Source organism: Platalea leucorodia (assembly GCF_965183815.1).
Source record: "Platalea leucorodia genome assembly, chromosome: 9".
In the NCBI taxonomy this organism is placed as follows: Eukaryota; Metazoa; Chordata; class Aves; order Pelecaniformes; family Threskiornithidae; genus Platalea; species Platalea leucorodia.
The window spans coordinates 40,315,882-40,339,031 of record NC_138831.1 but is presented as its reverse complement, the minus strand read 5'-3'; the positions used below and the strand labels follow the sequence as shown (position 1 = coordinate 40,339,031).

At 35.9% G+C, this 23,150-nt stretch overlaps 1 protein-coding gene across 1 annotated transcript in view; it reads right to left on the bottom strand.

Annotated features, from left to right (window-relative positions):
- TRPM7 (transient receptor potential cation channel subfamily M member 7) overlaps positions 1-23,150 on the bottom strand; it is a 58,401-nt gene that overhangs the window by 11,155 nt on the left and 24,096 nt on the right. The window contains exons 4-26 of the mRNA XM_082321386.1: positions 22,466-22,664; positions 20,575-20,788; positions 19,916-20,040; positions 18,602-18,773; positions 17,563-17,737; positions 16,208-16,331; positions 15,206-15,278; positions 14,821-14,921; positions 13,769-13,903; positions 12,351-12,404; positions 11,653-11,793; positions 10,948-11,082; positions 10,067-10,347; positions 9,354-9,582; positions 7,963-8,118; positions 7,680-7,823; positions 6,867-6,995; positions 5,623-5,907; positions 4,340-4,514; positions 3,845-3,977; positions 2,797-2,981; positions 1,963-2,095; positions 780-1,495 (exon numbers count right to left, since the gene is read on the bottom strand). Coding sequence (XP_082177512.1) covers positions 780-1,495; positions 1,963-2,095; positions 2,797-2,981; positions 3,845-3,977; positions 4,340-4,514; positions 5,623-5,907; positions 6,867-6,995; positions 7,680-7,823; positions 7,963-8,118; positions 9,354-9,582; positions 10,067-10,347; positions 10,948-11,082; positions 11,653-11,793; positions 12,351-12,404; positions 13,769-13,903; positions 14,821-14,921; positions 15,206-15,278; positions 16,208-16,331; positions 17,563-17,737; positions 18,602-18,773; positions 19,916-20,040; positions 20,575-20,788; positions 22,466-22,664 — 4,214 coding nt within the window. The remainder of the gene's footprint in view (positions 1-779; positions 1,496-1,962; positions 2,096-2,796; positions 2,982-3,844; positions 3,978-4,339; positions 4,515-5,622; positions 5,908-6,866; positions 6,996-7,679; positions 7,824-7,962; positions 8,119-9,353; positions 9,583-10,066; positions 10,348-10,947; positions 11,083-11,652; positions 11,794-12,350; positions 12,405-13,768; positions 13,904-14,820; positions 14,922-15,205; positions 15,279-16,207; positions 16,332-17,562; positions 17,738-18,601; positions 18,774-19,915; positions 20,041-20,574; positions 20,789-22,465; positions 22,665-23,150) is intronic.

The following is a 23,150-nucleotide window of genomic DNA, read 5'->3' as shown; positions in this document are numbered from 1 at the left end:
GCCTAAGAAGTCTTCTGTAATTACGTCAAGAAATAGACAATATTTTTAGTTTATGCAATGAGAAGGTAGGAGCTTTATAATGAGTCAGAAAAAGTTTGTCTACAATGCCCATACCAAGTCGTAGAGCTGCTAATTGCACAAAGCTGCTATACTCAACAACTGGCTAATGTTTTTCAGAAAAATATTGTCTATGTGACAGAATTATAAAGAAATGATAATTTAATTAAAAAAAATTCAAGCAACAATAGGGAAATTAGAGATGTTAAAAGCAAAAAAAAGCAGAGCAAAATGGTAGAATAAAGTCACCTGCAACCGGAATACACCCAAAATACTATACAATTCTTGATAAGTCAAACCTTGTGGCTTAGATTTGGTCCACAGTTTATGAAGTAGTCCCATAAGGATGTTAGACCATAAATCTTGGTTTTGTAGTTCCATTGCATGGACATGCTGACTTTTGGAAAGTTCATCTTTAATATTCAATTTTCCATGTGAGCCGCCACAGTTGACTGTTGATGTCAAGTCGCCAGTTGACAAAGAGAACTTCGTTTGGGGGTTGTTCTTCAATAAGGTGACAGAGGACTGGTGATCACATTTGTCAACTCTGCAGCTGTAGTTATCATTAGTGTCACTCTCATCATGAATAAAACCACAATTAATGTATCCTCCATTTTCAACACAAGGTTGGGTGAAAGCAAGGCAAGCAGAGCCAGAAGCAAGAGGATAAGAGCAGCTAATAATGACTTCAGGACATTCAGAATCTACTTTGTTATACTTACCCACAAAAGCACCAAATTCTACATTATTATCTCCTTCTGTAGCCTTAGAGAAAACAGTCTCTTCATGTTTTGCTGAAGAATCCAGCTGACTTTTGCAACTGGGCCGAGATGGAGTGCTAACAAAAAATTTAGCTGTTGGGGATGTTACATGTGGCATGCTGTTGGATGAATTGCCTAATTTTTTACTTTTACTAATAGACTTTGAGATCTCTGCAGCCTGTATTCGTTGGCGAAGTTCTGGAGGAGAAACAGCATTTGAAAATAAGGCACTGCCTGAGGAACCTGCCTCTTGAAAGTTTATTTCTTCTCTTCGGGGAACTGGAGCTAACTCCTGACCAATTGTCTTATGTTGGACTTCTTTTTCATCACGTAGAGAAATGTTACAGAGTAAAGCATTATTACTTTCAAGGCCTCCTTGTGGAAAAGAACCAAAGACGTTTCCAATGCTGTGCTTTTTCCACACAGAAGATCTTAGAGAGCCATCCTCAATGAGGTTTTGTGCCAAATGTTTTGAAATGCTCAATTCCCGTGTGATTTCGTTATGAACCTTGCTGGCTTCTGAAGCTTTCTGTGCAGTCAGTGTTTTCAGAGTATCCACAGTTAGAGCAGAGAGATCCTGTAGGTGGCCGATCTGCGAATCTAAAGACTGTAGTGACCGTTTTATGTAGTTGACACGATCACCAACTTCCTTTATCTGAATGCACATTTGTTCCACCCTAAGAAAAATCAAATTATGAAGTAGCTATGAAAGGTATTTTTCTCAACGTGCAAAAGAAACATCTTTGCAACTCCTTCTGCCCATTTAAGGAAAAAACCTCTGAAATTTCAAGATGGTATACACTATAGTGTTGGACTGTTTTGTAATACAATGTTTGTACATACTTCTGAATCACAGAATTAACACACATGTCAATAGAGGGCCTACAGCACTTTTTCAAATTCATCAGTTTCTTAAAATATCATGAGAAACTAAATAACACAATTGCCTCAGCTGAGTACTGCTACATATCAGGAAGCATCAATCACACTATTAGCTTCTGCATAGCAATGGACAGACATAATCTAAAGTTTGCATAAATACGTATTTTCTTGAGCTTCATTTTACCCCCCTTAAAGCACATTTCAAAAACCTGCAGAAGTTCTAAGCTTCTCTATTCAGAAATTTTATTTGTAAATATTCTACCGTTCAAATGTGACTCGAATTCTCTCCTCACTTCCAGAATGAAATTTATCATCCTTTTCATTGAAATACATCTCAACACACAGCTCTTCAAAATCATGAAGTTTCTTTTGATCTTCTTCTGTCAGGAAGAGTTCTAAAGAGAGATTAAACAGTTAAGAAGATGCATATGTAGTGAAGTAGTACAGGTGCTGGAAACTAATAGCCACAACTTTACAAAGGGTGTTAAAAATAAAAAAAACAAAACAAAAAAACAACAAAAAAACGCAGTGCCACCTAAGACCCTTCCTCTCTCCTTGCTAGAAAAAAGTTCATGGTCAAAGATTTCCACTAAAATAAAAATCAAAATAGTAATTCTGAGAGGATCTGTGCACAATATCATCATTCCTTACATTCCTACCCTCCAATCCCTTTTTCTTTGAGGCAGAAGCTAGATTACTTAACTTGATTTTATCATCTGTGGAATATTTTTTTTTTTCCTTTTTAAAAAATTCTCAAAGAGTTTCCAGTAAGAACAGAAGTTTTCCAGAAAGAAATAAAAAAATTCTTCCCCCATCAACACTAATAGGAATTCTAATCTTGGTTTTTTGTTTCTTTTTGTCATAAGTTAGTTTGACTGGAGATTTCTAGGAGCTGTGCATTATACCCTTCACAAAAACACTGGGACTTTGAACAGAATTAATGCCTTATTCAATATTAAAAACATGGAAAATTAAGACCTACTTCGAATTTCTTGAGAATATACATTATAACCAAGAACATAGTACTTTTCTGACAGTTTGCTTGAATCATGTCAAAAAAAGTTACTGTAATTTTTTGGATAATAACTGTTCATACTTGGCCCATCTGAAGTCTTGTCTGTCTTTCTTCTTTTACATATACAACAGAACAGGGAAGCCATGTGGCTAAGAATAATAAGTGGTGGAGGCAGAACAGGTTTTTCATGGTAGGCCATAATGAAATGATAGCGTTGATACTTCCACACAATGTTTGAAATTGCCTTGACTTGTAAATACACGTTGCTGAAAGGGAATAGAAAAGCATTAACAGATCAAGGTGGTTTTTGGTTTGGGGTGGTGGGAAGGGGGGTGTGGGTGAGGGTTGGTGTTTGGGTTTGTTTGTTTGGTTGGTTTTTTGTTTTGTTTTGTTTTTTGTAACACTTCGATAGCAATCTTGAATTCCGAAGCTAGTTAAGTAAAGAGACAAAAGCACATACTTGTCTTTTACTGCAAAATTATTTTAGTGGAAGTTGGAAACACATTCAAGAAAATACCATGATCCAAAGCAAGGAGAGGGTTAAAAAATTCCCTCATCAGGTAACATCTCAGTACCTTTCCTCAGAAATAAATTACACTGAGATCAAATTTCAAGTTTGCCACACAACAACAACAACAAAATTTATTTCTAACTAAACCCATATTTTTATATCAGATCACGTTAATTCTGCAGTCTGGCGTTCTTCAGTGTTAGCAAGCTGATTGTTCCCATAAATCAAATGCTTGCAGAGAACTGTAAAAGACAATTTGCTCGACTACAATTCAACTCAACCAACTAGAGACTGTTAAATGAATTTAGGAACAACAGTCAATATACAGTTCCAGAAATAATTTTGTTTTCTGACAAAATGCTTTCAAATTCTCTTAAACTTCCAATTCCCCTGGCCTCATAGATGCGACACATACCAGTCACATCACACACTTCCCTACTTAAGTCACGGGCTTGCAGTGAGGAGGAGACAAAGACCAGCATTAGAACCTGAAAACACTTCCAAGCAAATGGGATTGCTTTGAACTGGCATCAGTTATTCTTATCTTGTTATCTTATTACAGTGAAATAGAAACTTATCAAAGGATTAGCAAAAATTAACAATTATCCATATACTTACTTGAAAAATGCAATAAGGAGATTAACCATAATTATGTACTGTACAAAGAGGTAGACGGCTTGAAGAAACGGGGTCAACCATGTTCCTGGGCCACAGAGATGAGAAACTTTTTCATCAGAATTATTTGCACATACTGTGTTGGGAAAAAAAGACAGAGAAAATACGTACAATTTTTAGAACTCCCAGCAGGTATAGATGGGGAAAAAAAAAAAAGATCACTTATAAAGATTGCAACAACCAACTGTCATGCACTGGTTCTGCAATTCAAAATGTCTCCATGTATTTAGGAATACGGTAGGAAAATACAGGAAACATTTCTGGTTAATACTATGGTATAATCATACCATTAAAAAATAGTATAATACACCACCACAGCCAAAATTTTGGCATGACAGCTTTCATTTCATTTAATAAAATTAGAATTTCATAAGACCTTGAGAAGATCTTATCAGAGTAAGTTTTCTCCTTACTTGCTTCAAAATTGCAGTGTCTTACCATCAATTTCATAGGCATACACTTCACCAAAAATCATCCAGTATGGATGAAACACAATATCTCTAGCAAGAGTCCAAGAGGGTGCCTCATCAGGATACAATATTGCTTTCCTGGGAACACCAAAACTAAGTAGTACAAGGGCCATAATCACCACAATGTAAAACATGTTGGCCACCTATTAACACAAAAAAGTCAGTTAATCCACAGGGTCATAACTATGATTTCACAACTTCAAATACTTCTACAGTGACAGTGTAAGCCTGATGAATTCTATGTATTAGATAAGGAAAAGAGTCTGGAACACTTATATTTCAGTCAGAAAATTTTATTAAATAACAAAACGTGTAACAAAATTTGTTTTTTTCCTCTCCTTTCTTACAGAGTATTTAGTATCCTCAGCCAAAGGCAACTGAGAGTATTTCCTTTGTAACTCAAACACCTATTACGTGGATGAGCAGCAGCTGATAAAGAAACATTCCTTCCTAAGTGCACTCAATAGCTGCACAAAACGCAGAAGTAGTTTGAACCTATGCCTCTTGCAAGAAATCAAAGTGAGAAATGAGCAACTTGATGCCCTCATTTTTAAGGAACAACAGGGTTCAACTTTGTAGGAACCATTTTATAGGGGGAAGAAAAACAAACACCCCTTCCACCTTTGTATATACAGTTCTCAAACCTTAAAACCTTTTTTAACATTTAGCTTTACTGTCAGTGAACTATTCTAAGTTATTTGGTTTTAAATTTAAACAATTTGAATATTTTTTGTGTGAGAGAAGACAAGAACAGAGCCACAATCTATTCCCAGTTTTCCACAGCACAAAAAATGAAGGTGCTGTAGGACACAAAACAAGTTGAAGTCTTGCACTAGAGAGCACAAAGGCAAGAAAACCAAGACTATAAATAAGTCTCAGACCCAACAGGGAAGCAATGCTAGATGAATGAAGAAAAAGGCATCATCATATTCATTCAAGTCTCTGACATCTAAAAACAAAACAGACCAGAGAAGGAAGATTTGCCAGCTTTTTACAGATATGTGACAGAGAAAGCTCCATAATAAAGGAAGCCTTCTAAATCAGCGCTTGCTTTGAAACACATTAAGTTATGTTCCAGCTAGCTAGTTCTGCATACTGAGTTGTTGACATATTACACCAGGATAAGCAAACTTTTTCTAAATAAAACTTTGAGAAAACTTGTAAATGGATGCAGCAAGAAAAACATATTTCAGTTGAAAAAAAAACAAAACAAAACAAACAAAAAAAAACAGTAACAAAAGTAGGACTTACCATTTTCCCAATCATCATAACATAAGGGCCAGCCTGTTGATTTACAGCTAGAAAATCCAGTAATCGCACATACCAAAAAATTATATTGAGACAGTATGTTATTCTTCCAGCAACAAAGACATAATTTTCCGTGTAAGTGTTTCCACCAAAATTCCCCTTTGCTCCAAATCTTAATGCAAACCCAATGAAGAAAGTGACAATGGCAACTGTGTCACTGATATTGAAGTAATCGCTGAACCAAACTTTAATCTTCTGATTAATCTTCCCAGCCTCTGACATAAAAATCTGCAATAAAGATAAAAGTCAGATCTGCTCACATTCATTGCACATGGACCAACACTGAAATGTATGAATCAGTAACATTTTTATACTTGCAAAAATAAAATACTTATTCAAATGGATTAACTGTTTTACACTGAGGAATCAAAACTGGTGTTTAACTGTGTCAGCTTTACAACAAGGACAAGGAGGATGTATGTTTTCTTCTGTCTGAACAATTTATGACGGAATTTTCGTTTGGGTTTTTTTGGGTTTTTTTTTTTTTGGTTTGAGGCAGTTACTGTTACAAAAATGAGCCCTACATTCTGCCCCTTCAGTTAGGCTTGAGGTACCAGGTTAATGAACTAATTTTCTCTCTCTCATTTAAAAATTCTCATAGAACTTCTCAAAAGTCTCTTGCTGACCAGCAACATTGTAGTTGTAATAGCTATCCTGTCTCAATAAAGCTTTTTTTGTTTTGTCATCCCAGTTGTAGCATAGTGGTAGAGTTTGACTGATGTTAATAAATAAGTACACATTTCACCCCTCGGAAAAGTAAGGTTGCTTATTTCATTACAACTTCTAGACAGTGAGTTACAGATAAGCACACACACACACACAAAAAAAAAAAAATCAACTTGGGAGGAAGGGTGGATTTTAACAATTAAAAAAAAAAAAAAAAAAAAAAAATCAGACCAGGATGTCATTGCCAGTTCCTTGAAATTCAGGAGGAAAAAACCCACCTCCTTTTAATAGGCCTCCATCTCTTCCCCATTGGAAACAGAAGAAAAGCAAGCAAAGTCCAAGCAGTAGGCCGAGAAACACTGGTATTGAAACCAGCAGCCTATACCAAAGTTCAAGCATCAGAGTACATGATGTAATGCCTTTATCTTAAAGTTTCTTAGGTTTTCTTGTTTATAAACAGTTTAAAGCATACTGTTTTAATTGACAAAGAAAACTAAAATCCTAGATTATTACAGGCGTACCTCACGAATTTTCTCAATTGCTGATGTGAAAATGTAAGCAATAACAATCCACTCTTGAACGGACGGCAATTCTTCCATTTTTACAAGAACCACAAACGTGTAGAGCATGAGGAATCCCAAGTATGCCAACTAAAAAAAGCAATGAAAATTATACATATAATTACCGAAGGGTTCTTTATAGATGTGCATGGAATCTTTTGATGTGGTATACAATAAAAGCTTCAAATAGGATTACAGCACTATATTTACCCCTTTAAGCAGACAACTTATTGTTTATAAGGGGATACAAACATTTTCTTCTAAGAGGAGGAAAAATAGCTGTAATAAGCTATTACTAGCAAAGCTTTGTTCTTATTACAGCTATTTTTCCTTTAATACAAATTTTAGAGTTTCTATTACAGTAATTTAAACAAAGCTGTGCATGAATACTTTAGCCTAATAAATGATTATAGAATTCCTGCTAGCAACTGCTGAAATTAATTACTCAGGCCAGAATACAAACGTTCATGCTAATTATTCTCTTAGCTTTAAAAAAAAAAAAAAAAAAAAAAAAAAAAAAAAAAAAAAAAAGAAAAAGTATTTCTCAAAGCCAACATCATGAACTTAAAAAAACCCAAACCACAAAGCACTGCATGTGCATACGCAGGCTTTCAGAATCAAGTACTTCTAGCTTAGCAAGGTAAGGGTTTTTCATTTGTTTTTAAAAAGTGCTTAAACTTTGATTCAGGTCACAGAACTACATGTTGGGAAAAGAACCAAAAAATCCTCATTAGATTTCCAAGTAAAATACACATTACACAGAAGAAAACTCACCGTATTAAACCAAAACTTCACAATTGGTGCATGATAAAATGCATAAAATTTCTGTGTAATTGGCAGTCTCTTAGGTTTTGCTGGAGTCTCCATATCATGCTTTTCTGAAGTACCGTCCAAGATCCTTACTTCTTTAAATACCTCCTAAAATGAAAGGACTGTTAACTTCACATACAGAAATACATGCTTTTAGACACTCGTTTTAACTCTCGCTTCAATTTAAAAATGTAATTATTTTAAGTTAGAAATATTGTTTTTAATATCTCCCTCTGCCACACATTACCATAGGTATTTCATCTGCTGCATTCTGGAAGTTGTTTTCACTGTCATCCATTGCCATTTGATGTGCATCTTGAGATTGAGGAATATGTGACATTTCAGCCTTGGTCTTATATTCCAACAGCAGTATAGCAGGAGGGAGTAAAATACTCAGTATCACCTGGAAAAGATGAAGACTAAGTGCAAATAGTTCACAGCTACATTAAAGTATTAGAATACACCAACACACAGAACATCCTCTGAAAATATATTGTCCAAATTTCACTTGCTTGTTATTGAGGAAAAAAAAATGCAGAAATTAATTAGTTGTTATTATTTATATACACACTTAAGAGGCTAAGATCATGTATACAGAGCATTCCTTGAATTGAAGATACAGGAAAGGGGAAGAATCAACAAATTCCAAAACTAAAAGCCACTAGAAAGAATGTACTCCAAGCCTGAAGATCCAGAGATGTTTTGTTTACACTCTGTTCTTTAACCCACTCCCAGAAACTCTAGAACTGTGTACTGTCAAGGTGTATTTAAAAAGCATATATGAGTCGAGGTTGTAGGTTTGGGTTTTTTTGGGGGGAGTATGTGTGTTTTGTTTATTTTGGGGTTTTATTTCAACTTATGGTAGAAAAATGAGCTAAGGTATGGATGAAGAGAATAAGTGAGAGCTACTTATTGTCAGTAGCCTGTTACAAAGCAAGCAAGAAAATGGTTAATCAGTTATCAAAGAGAATTTTAGTAGGTCACAAGTTAAGTGATGCTTGTAGATATTTTGTAGGAAAGTTTTATTTCATTAAGTTCCTAGCAACAATAAGGTTTTGGAACACCATCTCAAAGAAATATGCAACTCCCATTTTGGTTCAATTGATCTAGATTACAAAGGACACCATTGGAAAACCTATCCCCAATTTGCCTACCCTTGTTTCATTCTGTGCCCTGCTTTTGCTCAATTTCTTCCTCCAAAATAGGATATACACAAGGCTTTTCTACAGCAAGTCTTATGTGCTGCCTGTAAAAAGCCAAAACACATGAAACTTATAGCAGGTTTTCTTATAGCATGATTCTTATAGCAGGTTTTCTGTCTGTTAAGGTTTTTTTACCACTAGGTTTTTAGTAGCGGATTAGTATTCACGTGATCTCTTTAAGCCTCTGATTAAAGGCTACTTGCCTGGTTTTTGCCTTCTATATTTCTGTACCTTATTTGAAAAGATAATAGAGTGTCAAAAGAAGAGTTAACAATAAATACTTCCAGTTTTGATTATGTTATAAGAGACTGTTTTACAGGATTTATTAACATAAGCTATAGTCGTGAAAGCTTTATACTACTAACATTTAAACACATGCTTTCCTTCCATTTAAACATTGATCCTTTTTACACCAACAAACTGCGACAATGCTTACTTTGTACCATGAATTCTTCCTCATGTTCAGCCTTCCCATCCACATATCTGATAACAACATCTGTGTACAAGTATGTGCTACGAATGGACGAAGCCTTGATGACACTGCTAGCTTCAGACAAGTTGAGTTGCTCCAGTTTTTAAGCTCATAGGTTAGTAATTTCATTGCCATAGTTTCATCTTGTCGGAATGACTGTTCTAACAGTTCAACTGCCAGTTGACCAAACTCGCTAGAATGAAGAAAAATCAAAAAAACAAGGTCTAGTATCTATAGAAATGACCTTGAGTTTAGGTTGAATTTTCTTGTACAATCGAATTCCCAGTAGTACAACTTGAAGGGACTGTCAACCTGTCCCTTCTGTACAGATATACTGCACAGTAATCTGTAACTACAACATGTGAATCTGTGACTTCTGTTAAAAACATATGCAGGTTACAAACAGCTGTTAAAACATGCAAGGAAATTACATGGAACTAAGTAAAAGGCACGTTCAGTGTCATTTTAATTTAATCACAAATCATGGCTTGTAACAGCTCTCAAGAGAGAGCACTATCTAATATAAAGCTTCTACTAGAGTGCCACTTAATCCTTTTTGCAAAAAGGAATTATCTTCAAGTGTGCTAATCAAATAGTTTGGGTTTTGTTCATATATAGCCCGCTACTTTCACTGTAAATTTCAAGAAGAGATTTTTAACTATATAAATGTAATTTACTTGGAATACTGTTTCAGTTCTTCTGAAGTATCATCAACAAGGTCACTTTGTTTTGCTTCATATGCCATTGAACGATACACTTTGCAAGCAACTAAGGCTTTCGCCATGGACTCCTCCCCATGCTGCCAGAAGAAGAGAGCCATCTTCTGTCTCTTCATTAACACCGCCCAAAGTAACAGCTCGTTGAGAGGATAAGCAAAACGTCTCGTTTCAGGATCATCTATGTCTACTATTTCATCTTTGGTTCTTTTCTTTTTTCCCTCTTCTGCACCAGTGTCAATCTTCAAAATAAAATTACAAAGTTACATTTTAAATCTCTAAACTTGGTCATTACATAACATGAAATAAAATCCTGAGTGATCCAATATCAAATTATATGTAATTATAAAAAGAAAAACGAATTTCTGAAGACTTGAAAAGCAGCTGGAACTTTTGTTCCAAAACTTCAGTTGAGTCCAATTCACTGTAATAACGGGGAGACTGAATTACTTTGATTTATAGATCAAAAGAAAAGCAGCAACTAATATACCTACATACAAATGAGGAAACTCATGGAGGCATGTGGCCAAATCTTGCTCTGTCTACAAAGCCACGAGTCCCCGCATTGCTAGAACTGTGCCAAAGATAAGCTTTTTGCTCCCTAACATACCAAAGCTTATCCAGAAGACTACTATACAGAAAGTTAAACACTCTTTACAGAATCCTGTAAGCATGCTAGACAGTTTATAAACAAGTAAAAAACGCATGGCTGAAATTCCAGCTTTACCAAAGTCAGTAAAACTGCTGCTACTCGCACTTCAGTGGCACTTGGATTTCAACCAGTTTTTCCACTCTTAACTACTTAAAATAAACCCCACCATGTTCCCCTCACACATCTGTACCTTTGGTTTGTATGGCTGTGCTGTTTTGATGAAGTGATTATGGCGCATTTTTTCTTTCTTGTCTGCCCTGTTACCAAAAGACTCGTGGCTTTTACACATCTGAGGAGTAGTATTTGAAGGATTTCGCCCAGATCGCTGTAAGAAGAATAAGGAGAAGGGGTTTGGTTTGGTTTCTTTACTCTTACCTACTACGCATTATAAAATCATCTGTTTATAGCTAGATACTTAGTTGAGCAATTAAATAGCTACTTTGCTACTGAAACAGTGATAGACTTATGTAACAGCAACAACCAGAATTTTCACTGGATATTTAACAAGTTTTTGTTTGTTTTGGTTTTTTTAATAACTTACAAAGTAGACAGTTACACTTGTTATTTACAAAAAGCTAAAATATCTGCATCCCAAGCCCTAGTGAATCTGCGTGTTTAGTGCCCATTCTTCCCCTATGAGTAGGAAAAAAGGGAATAACAGAGAAGGAATTTAGATGTGCTAGAATAAGGAGCAGGAGAACAAAACCTTTTGTTTGTCCTCAATCCCAAAACAGCTACCAGCTGCCCTCCTAGGCCTTACTATTGCCTTTAAAAGAACCAATCCATTGACAAGAAGAACAAAACGATATGGATCCAATTTTCCTCCAAAATACGCAGTGTTTTTTTAATTGAGAACATATGAATCAGCATGTCCTGTTATCCAACTGCCGCATACCCGATTGTTTCCGCTGAGACTATTGTATATAGCTCTAAAGCGTTTTCTTGTATAGGTGCATCTATAGGTCCCTCCCATCAGATATTCAATAACCAGCCCCACATCGATCAGGTTGATTTTATATCCTGGAGGAAGATTTCCCTAGGAATAAAAAAAGGTATTTTTAGTTTTTCAAATTACAATCTTAAACTTGCTTAGAGTCTTTCTACATGTCACATCACAGCTCTAAATAAAAAACAAATTAAACCTTTCATGATTAAAAAAACATCTACATGGCTCAATATTTATCAGTTTCAAAAAAGACAAGGTTATAGCTTCTTTTCTGTATGATCTCCCCTAGCAGGGCAGATGTTCATTCTGTTGGCAGGGTGGGGGACGGACGACTGTTTTTTGTCTATTGTTTTAACAGCCAAAATTACTCCTAGCTGGGCATATCAGCTTTCAATTCCCCCAAAAAGCAAAACAATCACAAGTAAGATGAAAAAGACAACTCTCATTGGATTTAACATCTTTCTGGCAGCAGGGCACTAAGCATACAACAGCAAGTATTGGAAACAACAGAATGACTGCAGAGATAGCTTATTATTTACAATAAAATCTAATTAATAAACCTAAGATGAAAGTGACAGTCAAACATAAGAAATCACCAAAAAACTAGCACTGCTAGTTTGACAGATTTTTTTACATTTACAGCATACCTGTTTGACATCCCGAACAAGATGAAAGAGTGTGGGGTTTGTTGGGCCTTGTTTCTTTAAAAAAAAAAAAAAAAAGGGGGGGGGGGGAGGATTTGGAATGAGAAATTAGAGTGCAATGACAACATGAGAAGATTACAGTAGAAGCCAAATATTTTTGCATGTTGGCTGAAAAATAAAAAAAAAATCCCTAGTTTTGAAACAAACAGTACCCATCAAATAAATGCAAATATTTCAAACTACCATATTAGCTATAGACTACTTCCTTTTTTGTTTCATTTTACTTCTGTTTTAATTTGGGAGATAATTAATACACCCATAGTTTATCCAAAAGAAAAACAGAAAAAAAACAGAATGCAAACAGCAGCATTATGGGGTTTTTATATTACTAAAATATAATATTATAGAGACAAGTTTTAACAAATAAACATTTTAATTTACAGGAACACACACAGACTGATATTCATGTTTACAGTATTGCAGGATCCATAGTAAAAGCTACTTTACTTTGTAAATCTTTAGTCTGAACATTCCCTCTTTTTATCAAAGTGGATTTTTTTCCTTCTCTGATGTCTTGTGAGTGCATGGACTGTTACACTTTTAGACGTGTCGTTACCCTAGCTCCCATACAAAACTCAATCAAATGCACATCAAGTGTGTAAAAGCAACACCATAAAAGGTTAATTAAAAAAAACCCAGATAACAAAACCTGATCATGTGGGCTTCTTTACAGAGCTTTATTAGCTAAAGAATTCCTTTTTTTTTTTTTTTTTTTTTTTTTTTGGTAAAAGCAGATAATTAAGTCATATTTGTGTGCTACTCACCTTAGCTACTTTTTGCTGGAAGGTTTTTTGTTTTGTCCTGATACATACTTAGTGTTATACAAAACTACGTCAAAATTCTTAAATCAACACCTACAGCAACAAAATTTTTCTAAGTAATATTTATAACTATCCAGGTTCACAAAATAAACTATTTTTACAACTATTATGATAATATTAACTGCTATAGACAGAATTAATCTTACGAAGCCCTAACAATACTCTCTATAGACCTCATATGTTGTGCACAAGTTTCATCCATCTGACTTTCTCTTGTTCTCTTCCCCTGTGGTTTACACATTTCATATGTTCCACAACAAGGCTGCAATTTTCCCTTTAATATCCATCCCCAGCATCAGACACAGATGAACATCCTGCTGACAAACTATTTCTGGTATCATTTCTGAAGAGCCAGAAAGCAGCTGTGGCGCTAACAAAGCAGCCAGACAGCATGCACTTCTCAACTCTAACCTCACGCCAGGAAGCCATCCCTATTGACGCCCCATGGCCTTCGGACTGGTGCACATGACCCAGTATACAACATGCTGAGCGACTAAACAGCTGTTCTAAAAGTAGCTTAAAAAGCACTCATTCACTTACTGTGTTATAAAGTTCTTCCAGCCTGGGAATTGTAAGAAATTTGTGCATGCTTACTCCATTTTCAATCAGAAGTTTCACAAATGCAACTCTATCCATCACAAGGGCATCTAACATAGCCTGTTCCAGAGAGCCAACCTACAACAAATAAGTCACAAGATTGAGCCTGGAAAGAACCACTAAACCAGGGCATCACAAAAGTAAGTGTACTTAGATTACATATCAACCTCATTCACTTCCAGGGCTGGGGAAACCTTATATGTCTACAAATACAAAGATGTCACCCTTGGTTCAGAAAATCCCCTGAACCTCACACAATTACAGGATGAGAGAATGTTCTGAAGACTTAAGTCTTATACTCTTCCACAGCTATCTCCTGCTGACACAGTACATGGGACTAAGTAGACATTTGGTTTAACATAGTTAAGCTGTTCTCATAGATTGATATTGGATGAAACACAAAGACATAAACCATTTAAAGCACAATTTGCTTCAAAGACAAATGCTCAGAACCATCATTGCTATCAACAAGCCTTATATTATGTACTTTTGACTGCCCACTCATATAAGATTGTGTTTTATTTTTACAGTAATATGGGAAAAAGGCAAGATCCACAATGTAGTTTTCAAACTAATTTGCAGACTACAAGAAACAGACATTTTGTCCTCCCTGTCAAAAGACACTGCAGTGCTGCCAACAGTAGTTAATATATGCATTTTACTAGATGCTTCTTAAGAACTTCCTACGACCATGCAACTGTAAGGAAGTAAGAGCATCTGACTAACATGAATCCAGCTTCCACCTTTTGCAATGTTTTTTCTCCTCTAGCTATTAAGAACACTTAGCACATTTCTAGAATTGTTGGACCATTTTCAACTACACAATAAACAAAACAGCTCTAAGATTATGCAGTATGCAAAAATTACTGTCCTGAAAATGAACGTGTCAGTATTCTACAGTCTCTCTCTACAAAAGTGAAAAGATTCATTCTTTACAGTAAGTTGAGTTTCTGTCTTAGGAAATATCATTCTGCTTAGTCCAGATCATTACATACCAGCCATTGTTGCCCATAAACAAAAACATGATTTTTGGCTATGTCAACTCTATCCCACGCAAGTGTAAGAACAAGCTGGTCAAATGCAGATGCATTCGTGCCTTAAGAAGCAAAAACAATGAAAAAAGTTTAAAATTAATTAAAATATAAGATAATAAACATTCCTGCTTCCTTAAAAGGCCAAATAAAGAAATCCACCACAAAGTTATACAGTATATTTCATAATTTATGACAAATTATGGTATTATACAATGAGAAAACATAGTAGATAATTGTTTGCTTAAAAACAAAAGATTCTTACAGATTATAGTATTTTATAAATAATTCATCATATAAACACTAAACAACAATAGCTGGGAATTCCAAATGCTCTTAAAAGTCTCACCTTTTAACAATGCTGTAAGTATTGCCACATCAATGTCCTGATGTTCGTCTGACCCAATGTGAAAAACTGTAATCTGTCCAAAATGGTAAAGCAGGGAAAACATATTTTAAAAGTTATTTTCAGGCAAAGGTGATTAGCTCCAGTCTTTTATGTCAGGAACTGAAATACATTAAAAAGTCACCTTATCTTGGATGCAATTTAACAATTTAAGCCTATGCTCAATTTAAAAACTTAGCTTTAGTGTGCACTCTGTATTGTTTTCCTAACTGGGTGCCACACAAGACAATCTTTTATGAGAAAAGGCATAGCAGAAGCCCTTTACACTCTTCAATCAATTTGAACTTCTTTCCCCACTATGATTACAATTCTCTATTGTCTATAAACACCACACAGTATTCTGTTTACCCCTCCAGTTCATTCTAGATTATGAGACTAACCTGCCACCAAACATGTTTAGCCAAATATGACAATTTTAAACCTTAGAACAGCACAATATGATGTCCAAATGAGACACCAGTACCTGAACTCAGGCTACATACAAAGCTATATAAAGTGCTTTTGCTTTAAGCACACAGTGATAGTAGACCTTTGTTAGTACAGTCATAATTAAAAGACCAAAAAAAAAAAAAAAAAAAGCAAAAAAAGTCCCAAGGTTTTCAAAAAATCAAAGCAAGAAAAAAGGACAGCAACCCAAATACAAAATACATACACACTATAAACAGACCAGAATCCTGTCATCTGAAAACAAACAGGCTTGGAAACAAAAACAAACTCAGATTACCAGAAATAATCACAAGAATTGAGTCTCTCTTGGCCATGAGATAAAGTATACATGAAAACTGTATTTGACTATCTTCTATAACTGGAAGATCCACTATGTTATGTCCAGAAAAGATTTTTTTAATGACTCTTGGTCATATACAACATTGAGATACAATTTAATATTATATCCATGAATGCATGCACCTTGCATAAAAAATTTTTATGGCAAGATCTACTTACAAGTTCTTTTTTTTTCATGCATTCCAGCAGTGTCTGAAACAAATGAACTGCTTCACTTTGACCAAAGTTAAATGTCTTTTTGATGGTTGAAATTATTTCAGGCTCAGCACCCTCAGGAACATTCCTGAGATTGAAACAAACAGGAAAACACATTGTTATACATGAACAGCAAGAACAACAATGCATTTAATTCGTTTCAACATGTCCATTCAAAGTCTTACTATCTATAAGCTTATTACTGTTTCAGTGGCAACATCTTGGGTAACCTTTAGAAAGAAGTATAGGTTGCTTAATCTATGACTTTCTACTACTGCCTCCTAAAAGTAACTCAGCTTCTCTCCCTTTCCTTCTCATCCATTCTAGGATAGTCTCAACTAAAAGATTTTGACACAAAATACGAAGTACTCAGCCCTCTGAGTAAGACCTGCTTCTGATCTTACTATGGACAAAGCTGTTCGGTTTACTGCTACATTAGATCCCTGCCTCCTGGTTCTGAGGCAGTTCCTGTAACATGGACCCAATATATGTAAGGATTTATGCAAGCCTGACAACTAACTAGAAATCACTAAGTATTGTGGAGCCCAAGGACATCCCTTTTATTATTTGAAACTACAGTTAAAACAGACAAGTGTTTTCTACACTAAACAGAAGCGTGTAGAAACTTCAGTTTTAATACTACTCAGAAGAAACAACACAGAAACTCTTTCTGCTCTCTTTCAAGAAAAGTTACTACTATGTCACAGCTAACTGCCTGAAAATACTTCCATTCGATATAGTCAAGTGATATTTTCAAGGAGTTTGGTTCCATTCTCTATGTTATTTTCACATCTCTGGAAGGTCTGGTCAGCTCTGACTTCTGTTGAGCAAAACTGTTGTGCGCACTTAAGAACAGTGTCATTTATCGCTTAAGTTACTGTGGCTGTGGCTTAGTTAAAATTTGAAGTTGAAGCAGACAGAGCATTTAAACTGCGAGCTGGGTCCTCTAGTTACAATGGTGTAACAAAATTACTGCATGTAACTGAAGTTGCACATGAGATAATACCCCTAATTTAGGATACAGGTGTGTACGTTTTTCCTGTCCTTCTAAGTACGGCTGAAGCAAGCATACGCTACAGAATTTGGTGCAACTAGTACAAGGTATGTGGGAGGAACCTAGAACTAGAAAAGATGTCTTGGTCTTTAGCCAGAGCTATTATTGCAGCCAACCTGGAAAGCTGCATCACAGGTAAGACTACACTCTCCACTATTAGCCTTTGTCTTTCCATAGAAAGAACTCTTGCACAAATTCATTAAGGAATGATCTCAAAACCCACCTGTGTATGACTGATAGTTTGGCTAGCAGTGCTAGGACTTACCCTCCCTCCTCTGTTTGCTTGTGAACATACGCCAATATGTCTGCAGCTCTACCAGTTCCTTCACATACTACCACCGGCACAGGAGGGCTTTCTTGAAGGAAGTCTAAAACTGTGAGTATGACGTTGGGGCCACCTTCGAATACAAGTGCCACCACAGGCACACCTTGGCCAATTCCTATAAAGTTGCAAATAAGCAATAAAAAGCAGACAATGTAGTAAGTGTATAGGGAATGCTAAGATTGATTTTACAGATTTAATAAATCAAGTATGTCCCTTCTATTGAATAAATATTAAAATGCTGCCTGCCAGACATTTTCACTGCTGCTAATGCACAGTTTCAAGCACTACTTATACTTTGAGCTGGGGGAAAGCACTGCAAAGAAGCTGATAAATACAATGGAATACAGTCTACAAAACAGAAGAGACTCTTCACAGAAATATTCCTGAATGAATGCAGAAAAGTGAACATTTTTTCTTCAGGGAACTCCCCTTCTGCCTTCCCCCCCACATAGTTTCCAAAGATGACAATACACATACGATTTGAACACAGTTACATGGAAACCCTCTACTGACAGGGAGTATTGCAAAAGCATTCCTAGAAGAGAAAAACACACATGTTGCGCCATAATTGGGAAAACACCAAAAGAAGTCACGGCTTCTTTGCACAAACATAGATGATGTTTTACAAACTCAATTGCCCTATTGTGAAACTGCAAGCGATCAGTGTCAAAACCATTAATCAATCAGACCAGTAAGGCCTTACAACGTACTAGTAACTCAAGTGATATACATTTGCTTTATCAAAGCAAAACTGACAACTTTATTCAGAAGAACCCTCCTCTCTGGTCCCAGAGAAATCCTAAATCTCCTAGCAATATCTAGGGTCCAAAGCAGCAGTTGACATTTGCAAAATAATCATTCATACTTGAAACAAAACCAAAAGACTAATTTTTCTATTTTCTCATTCAGATGTTTGGTGTGAGTACCTTTTCCATTAAAGCACAGCAACACTCAGCCCTCAGGCATCAGAATTACTTACTTGCATGGATCCGTTGCAAATTAATAGTTTTTTCCAGCTCTCTCCGCAATTTAACTTCTGCTCCATACTTTCCAACTGTTCCATCATCCACCAGAATGAAATGGGAATGGAGGTTATTTAGGACGTTTAGTTTACTTAATGGGTTTAACAAGGTTTGATATGGAGCAACCACCTAAATATAAGCACAGAACAATGTCTTTTACTTATAAAGATTCAAATTTGTTTCTGTGAAAATTAACTTTTTGTCTAGTGTCCTTGTTTCAGCTGGGATAGAGTTAATTTTTTCTTCTTAGTGGCTGGTATAGTGCTGTGTTTTGGATTTAGGATGAGAATAATGTTGATAACACACTGATGTTTTAGACGTTGCTAAGTAGTGCTTACACTAGTCAAGGACTTCTCAGCTTCTCATGCCCTGCCAGTGAGAAGCAGGGAGGGAGCACAGCCAGGACAGCTGACCCAGACTGGCCAAAGGGCTATTCCATACCATATGACATCATGCTCGCTATATAAACTGGGGGGAGTTGGCCAGGGGGCAGCAATCGCTGCTCAGGAACTTGCTGGGCATCGGTCAGCGTGTGGTGAGCCATTGCATTGTGCATCACTTATTTTGTATATTCTTTTATCATTATTTTCTCTTCTGTTCTATTAAACCGTCTTTATCTCAACCCACAAATTTTACTTTTTTTAACCCAATTCTCTCCCCCATCCCACTGCAGGGGGAGCAAGTGAACGGCTGTGTGGTGTTTAGCTGCCTGCCAGGTTAAACCACAACATCTAGACACAAGAAGCGGTGGCTCAACAAGAAGCACTGACACATACAAGCATGCCTTGGGTCAGGATACACCAACAGCTGTAGCTCTTAACTTTGTGCAGGAAAGCAGGTAGCTATATTACAAAAGAATTCTGTTTTGAAGGATAATAGAGAAAAGATCCTTTGAAAATGTGTCTTTGGGGAAACTTGTGACTGCTTTGGTACACAGTAGCATTGAAGACTTGGCATCAAAATTTTTCTACTTATCGGCCTCTGTAAATGTGAATTGTCTGTAATACTTTAGCATTTTTGTTATTTGATCCAGTAATATCAGTAGGGGGGGGGAAAGGACTAAGTACTTCAGAACAAGCTCCTCCTCTAGTGCATTTGCATTTTGCAACTTGTTTACACTAATGATCTTGCATAAGTCACATGTCAATGTATCTTCGTATTAAAGCAAGTATTCCAATGATGCAAAGCGAGTGAAAAAACACGCTTGAGCAGATTTGTCAAAAAAAATAAGTCAGGTAAATCATTATTTCAATTAGGTAATTTATCCTTACATCTCTTCCAACAAGGTCATTTCTGTTTTCAATCACTCCCCATGGAGCAATCCCAATAGTGCAAATCTTTCGAGATGATCTGGAAGCATGTTCTCTTAGAGCATCACCAACATGTTTTGCAACACCTGTTTGTGCACAAAAAGATTTCAATGTATTGAATGTCGCATCTTATTAAGAAATACAACTGTTTTATTAGCTAACTGGGCCCTTAAGGATCTGGGAACTTATTTGACACAACACCAAAGAAAAAGCACCATACTACACCTACTAGGAGGAAACAAAGTACTATGTATCAGTAATTCAACAAAATAAATATTAGCCTAGTAAGAACTAAAGAGTTTCCAGTACATTACTATACTTGTTTTAATTGCATTAAGTTTCTCCTCTTGCAGTTGCAAAAACAAAAGGCCAAAAAACCCCCAAAACCAAGCCAAAAAAGCACAAAAATCCAAAACCCTCCACCTTTGTGTTGTATCTCTTTGCAAGACAAAAGAGCAGCCCACTTCCAACTACACATGTTCAAAATGTATTATTTTAATTTCACTTGACCAAACTCACTCAAATCTTTGCTTTAAGACGAAATTATGCATCCATTAAATCTTTTGGCTCTTACAAACCATAATCCAGTTAACTGTGCACATTCATTGGTACTTCTTTACCTGTGTTCACTCCTCCAGTTATAATCCAGGCTCCTGTTGTTACTGCAGCTTTAATAAGACCTTTGCCAAGCAACTGTTTGATGCGTGGGTGAAGTTCAAATTTCTGCATGCCCCCATGTACAGATATAACAAGCTTCGGCAACTCCATCTGCCATTCTTTAAGCATAAGTTGCAGAATAGCTTCAGGCTTAGTGTCATATGACAATCGCACATACTGCAGGCGTAAGAAGAGAGTTAAAAGGTTCTTAAAAGAAATCATCACAGAATCGATGAGTAAAAGGAAGAACCAGGATGTACTTCAGCATATGTTATCCTATTCCTGGCTATGGAAAATGTAATTCGCTTTCTTGAAACATGGCAGATGCAATAAATGAACAAGCTTACTTCACGTCCTCCAGAATTAAGGACAAGATCGTTAACAGTTTTGAAAACAAGTTTTGGAAAGGGAACAACTACAGAAAGATTATGTTATTCCATCCTACTGGCACAGTGACATAGAAAAATTAGTCTTTATGAAAGCATTGGACAATCTCTAAATTAGACGAAATTCAAAAATATTTATAAAAGTTCTGCCATCTACTGGGGAGAGGCTTGCATGCCTCTTCCAAAAAGTTTTACAGCAAGTCAGCTGCTTGCTTTTCCTTCTCTATTCCTGCTGGGAAGGAAAGCTACATTCTTTAATAGAAAACTTCAAAACCAGCAGCTTTTTAACTTGCTGTGTTTAACAGCATAAGACTAAGTAGATGGTTGATCAGTTAAAAACACCGCTGCATCTTTAATATGAGCTATTCAATAAGCCCTACCTGAATCAAGTTCCAACTAAAAAAAAAAATCACTATTCCAATAAACTGGTTTTAGCAACCCCACTAGCGCTCTGCAGAAGTAAGCACAGAAATTAGTACAGGCAGCTTGCTACCTCTGCACTCCTAGAAAAGGATTTGCAGCAATTTTAAGCCATACTGAGTGTACAAAGGAACACATACACTGCTATTACCAACATGGAAGAATTCTGCTAAGAGCCCTTCTCTCCACAGAGATGATCTCACCTAGAGCACAGGACTCTCCTTGGGGGCTCCGCCGGCTGCATAAAGAACACAGCTCCCTCACTCACGCACTTCATTTTGGCCATAGGAGCCACACGGTATCAGAACCCCTTGCAGATTATAACTGCATGAACATTAAATTATTTCTACCACAACCAGAAATCCTTTACAAAATAGTTGTGGAGAATACGTCAGAATTTCCAGTTTTCTAGCCTCTCCAGTACATGTGCACTTGTGAATTGAGTTGGTTTCCAAAATTTCGATTTATTGGTATGCTTGTTTTTAACTAACCCCCTCTCCCAAAAAACTTAGTTATTCTGATCAGTACGATTATGCTTTAATAATTTTGAAAAAAAGAAGCATATTCACATCTGTCCATAATTTTAAATGATTTTTCAGAGTTTGAAAATTATGAATAGAGGGTTAAGATAGCAGGTGTTACTTAACAGGTCCTATAAAAATTTAACAGTTACAAGTAAGCAAGCAGCACAGATAAGTAAGCTGTATTTTCATGAAGTCTGAAACAGTGACACTGAATTCTTAATGTAATGTTTTGCTAAAATGATTATGAATTCTTATCACTATTTGCAATTTGAAGGTAAGCCTGTACATGAATACAACTAATTCTGATAGATCTGAGCAACTTTTGTTATGAAAAATAAAATTAAAAAATGGAAATTAGAAAGAATTCAGATCACACTAAAAAAAAAATTAGAATAGTAGAGGGCACTCGTTTGTCACAATACAGGTGCCATTGTTTTCAGCCTTTAATGTCAAAAGTTAGATGAAGCATTCACCATTTCTATCAACATGTTTAGAGTAAGAAAAAAAGAAAATGTCATACATGCCTTAGCCCTGTAAGAATGAGAGCCACCTTGAAAGTTGATGACACCATAAGCATCAGTAGAGGTCTGTTCTGTATGTTTTTCCACTGACCATTCTTCTATTTCCTGATTATAGTTTTCACCCAGCTTCACATCGGAGTATTTCATAGCAAGACTTGCAGTAAAACAAGCATGTTGTCTGACCAAGCGGCCACAACAGCACCTGCACCCAACCATATCATTTAGAATACTTGAGTAAATACTATTATTAGAAGACAAGAGAGAAGAACTTTTTATCTATAACAGAGATACATCAGATTTAGAAAGTAAAGACTCTAAATATTATATAAACCTCTTTTCCAGAGCAAACCTTGTTGCCATAAATATTTGTAGCAAGAATTAATTACAATACGTAATTATTATGCAAAATACTGAGGCTCACTGACATAGCAAGTTGGAGGCCAGAAGAAACTGAGTAGTCAGGACATAGAAAATTGATACTTTGAAGCCAAATATTTTCTATAACCTTTATAAATCTGTGACCTATGTATTGCAGACAGTTCTTTATTCATTAGTCATATTTGTTTTACATCTAACCTTTCACTGACTTGTCATTTGCAGTATTGATCAAAACTTTTTAAAACCCTATTATGAAAGTGCTTATTTAATGGAAAAAAATATTCATAAATATTGTAATTACAAAGGACTA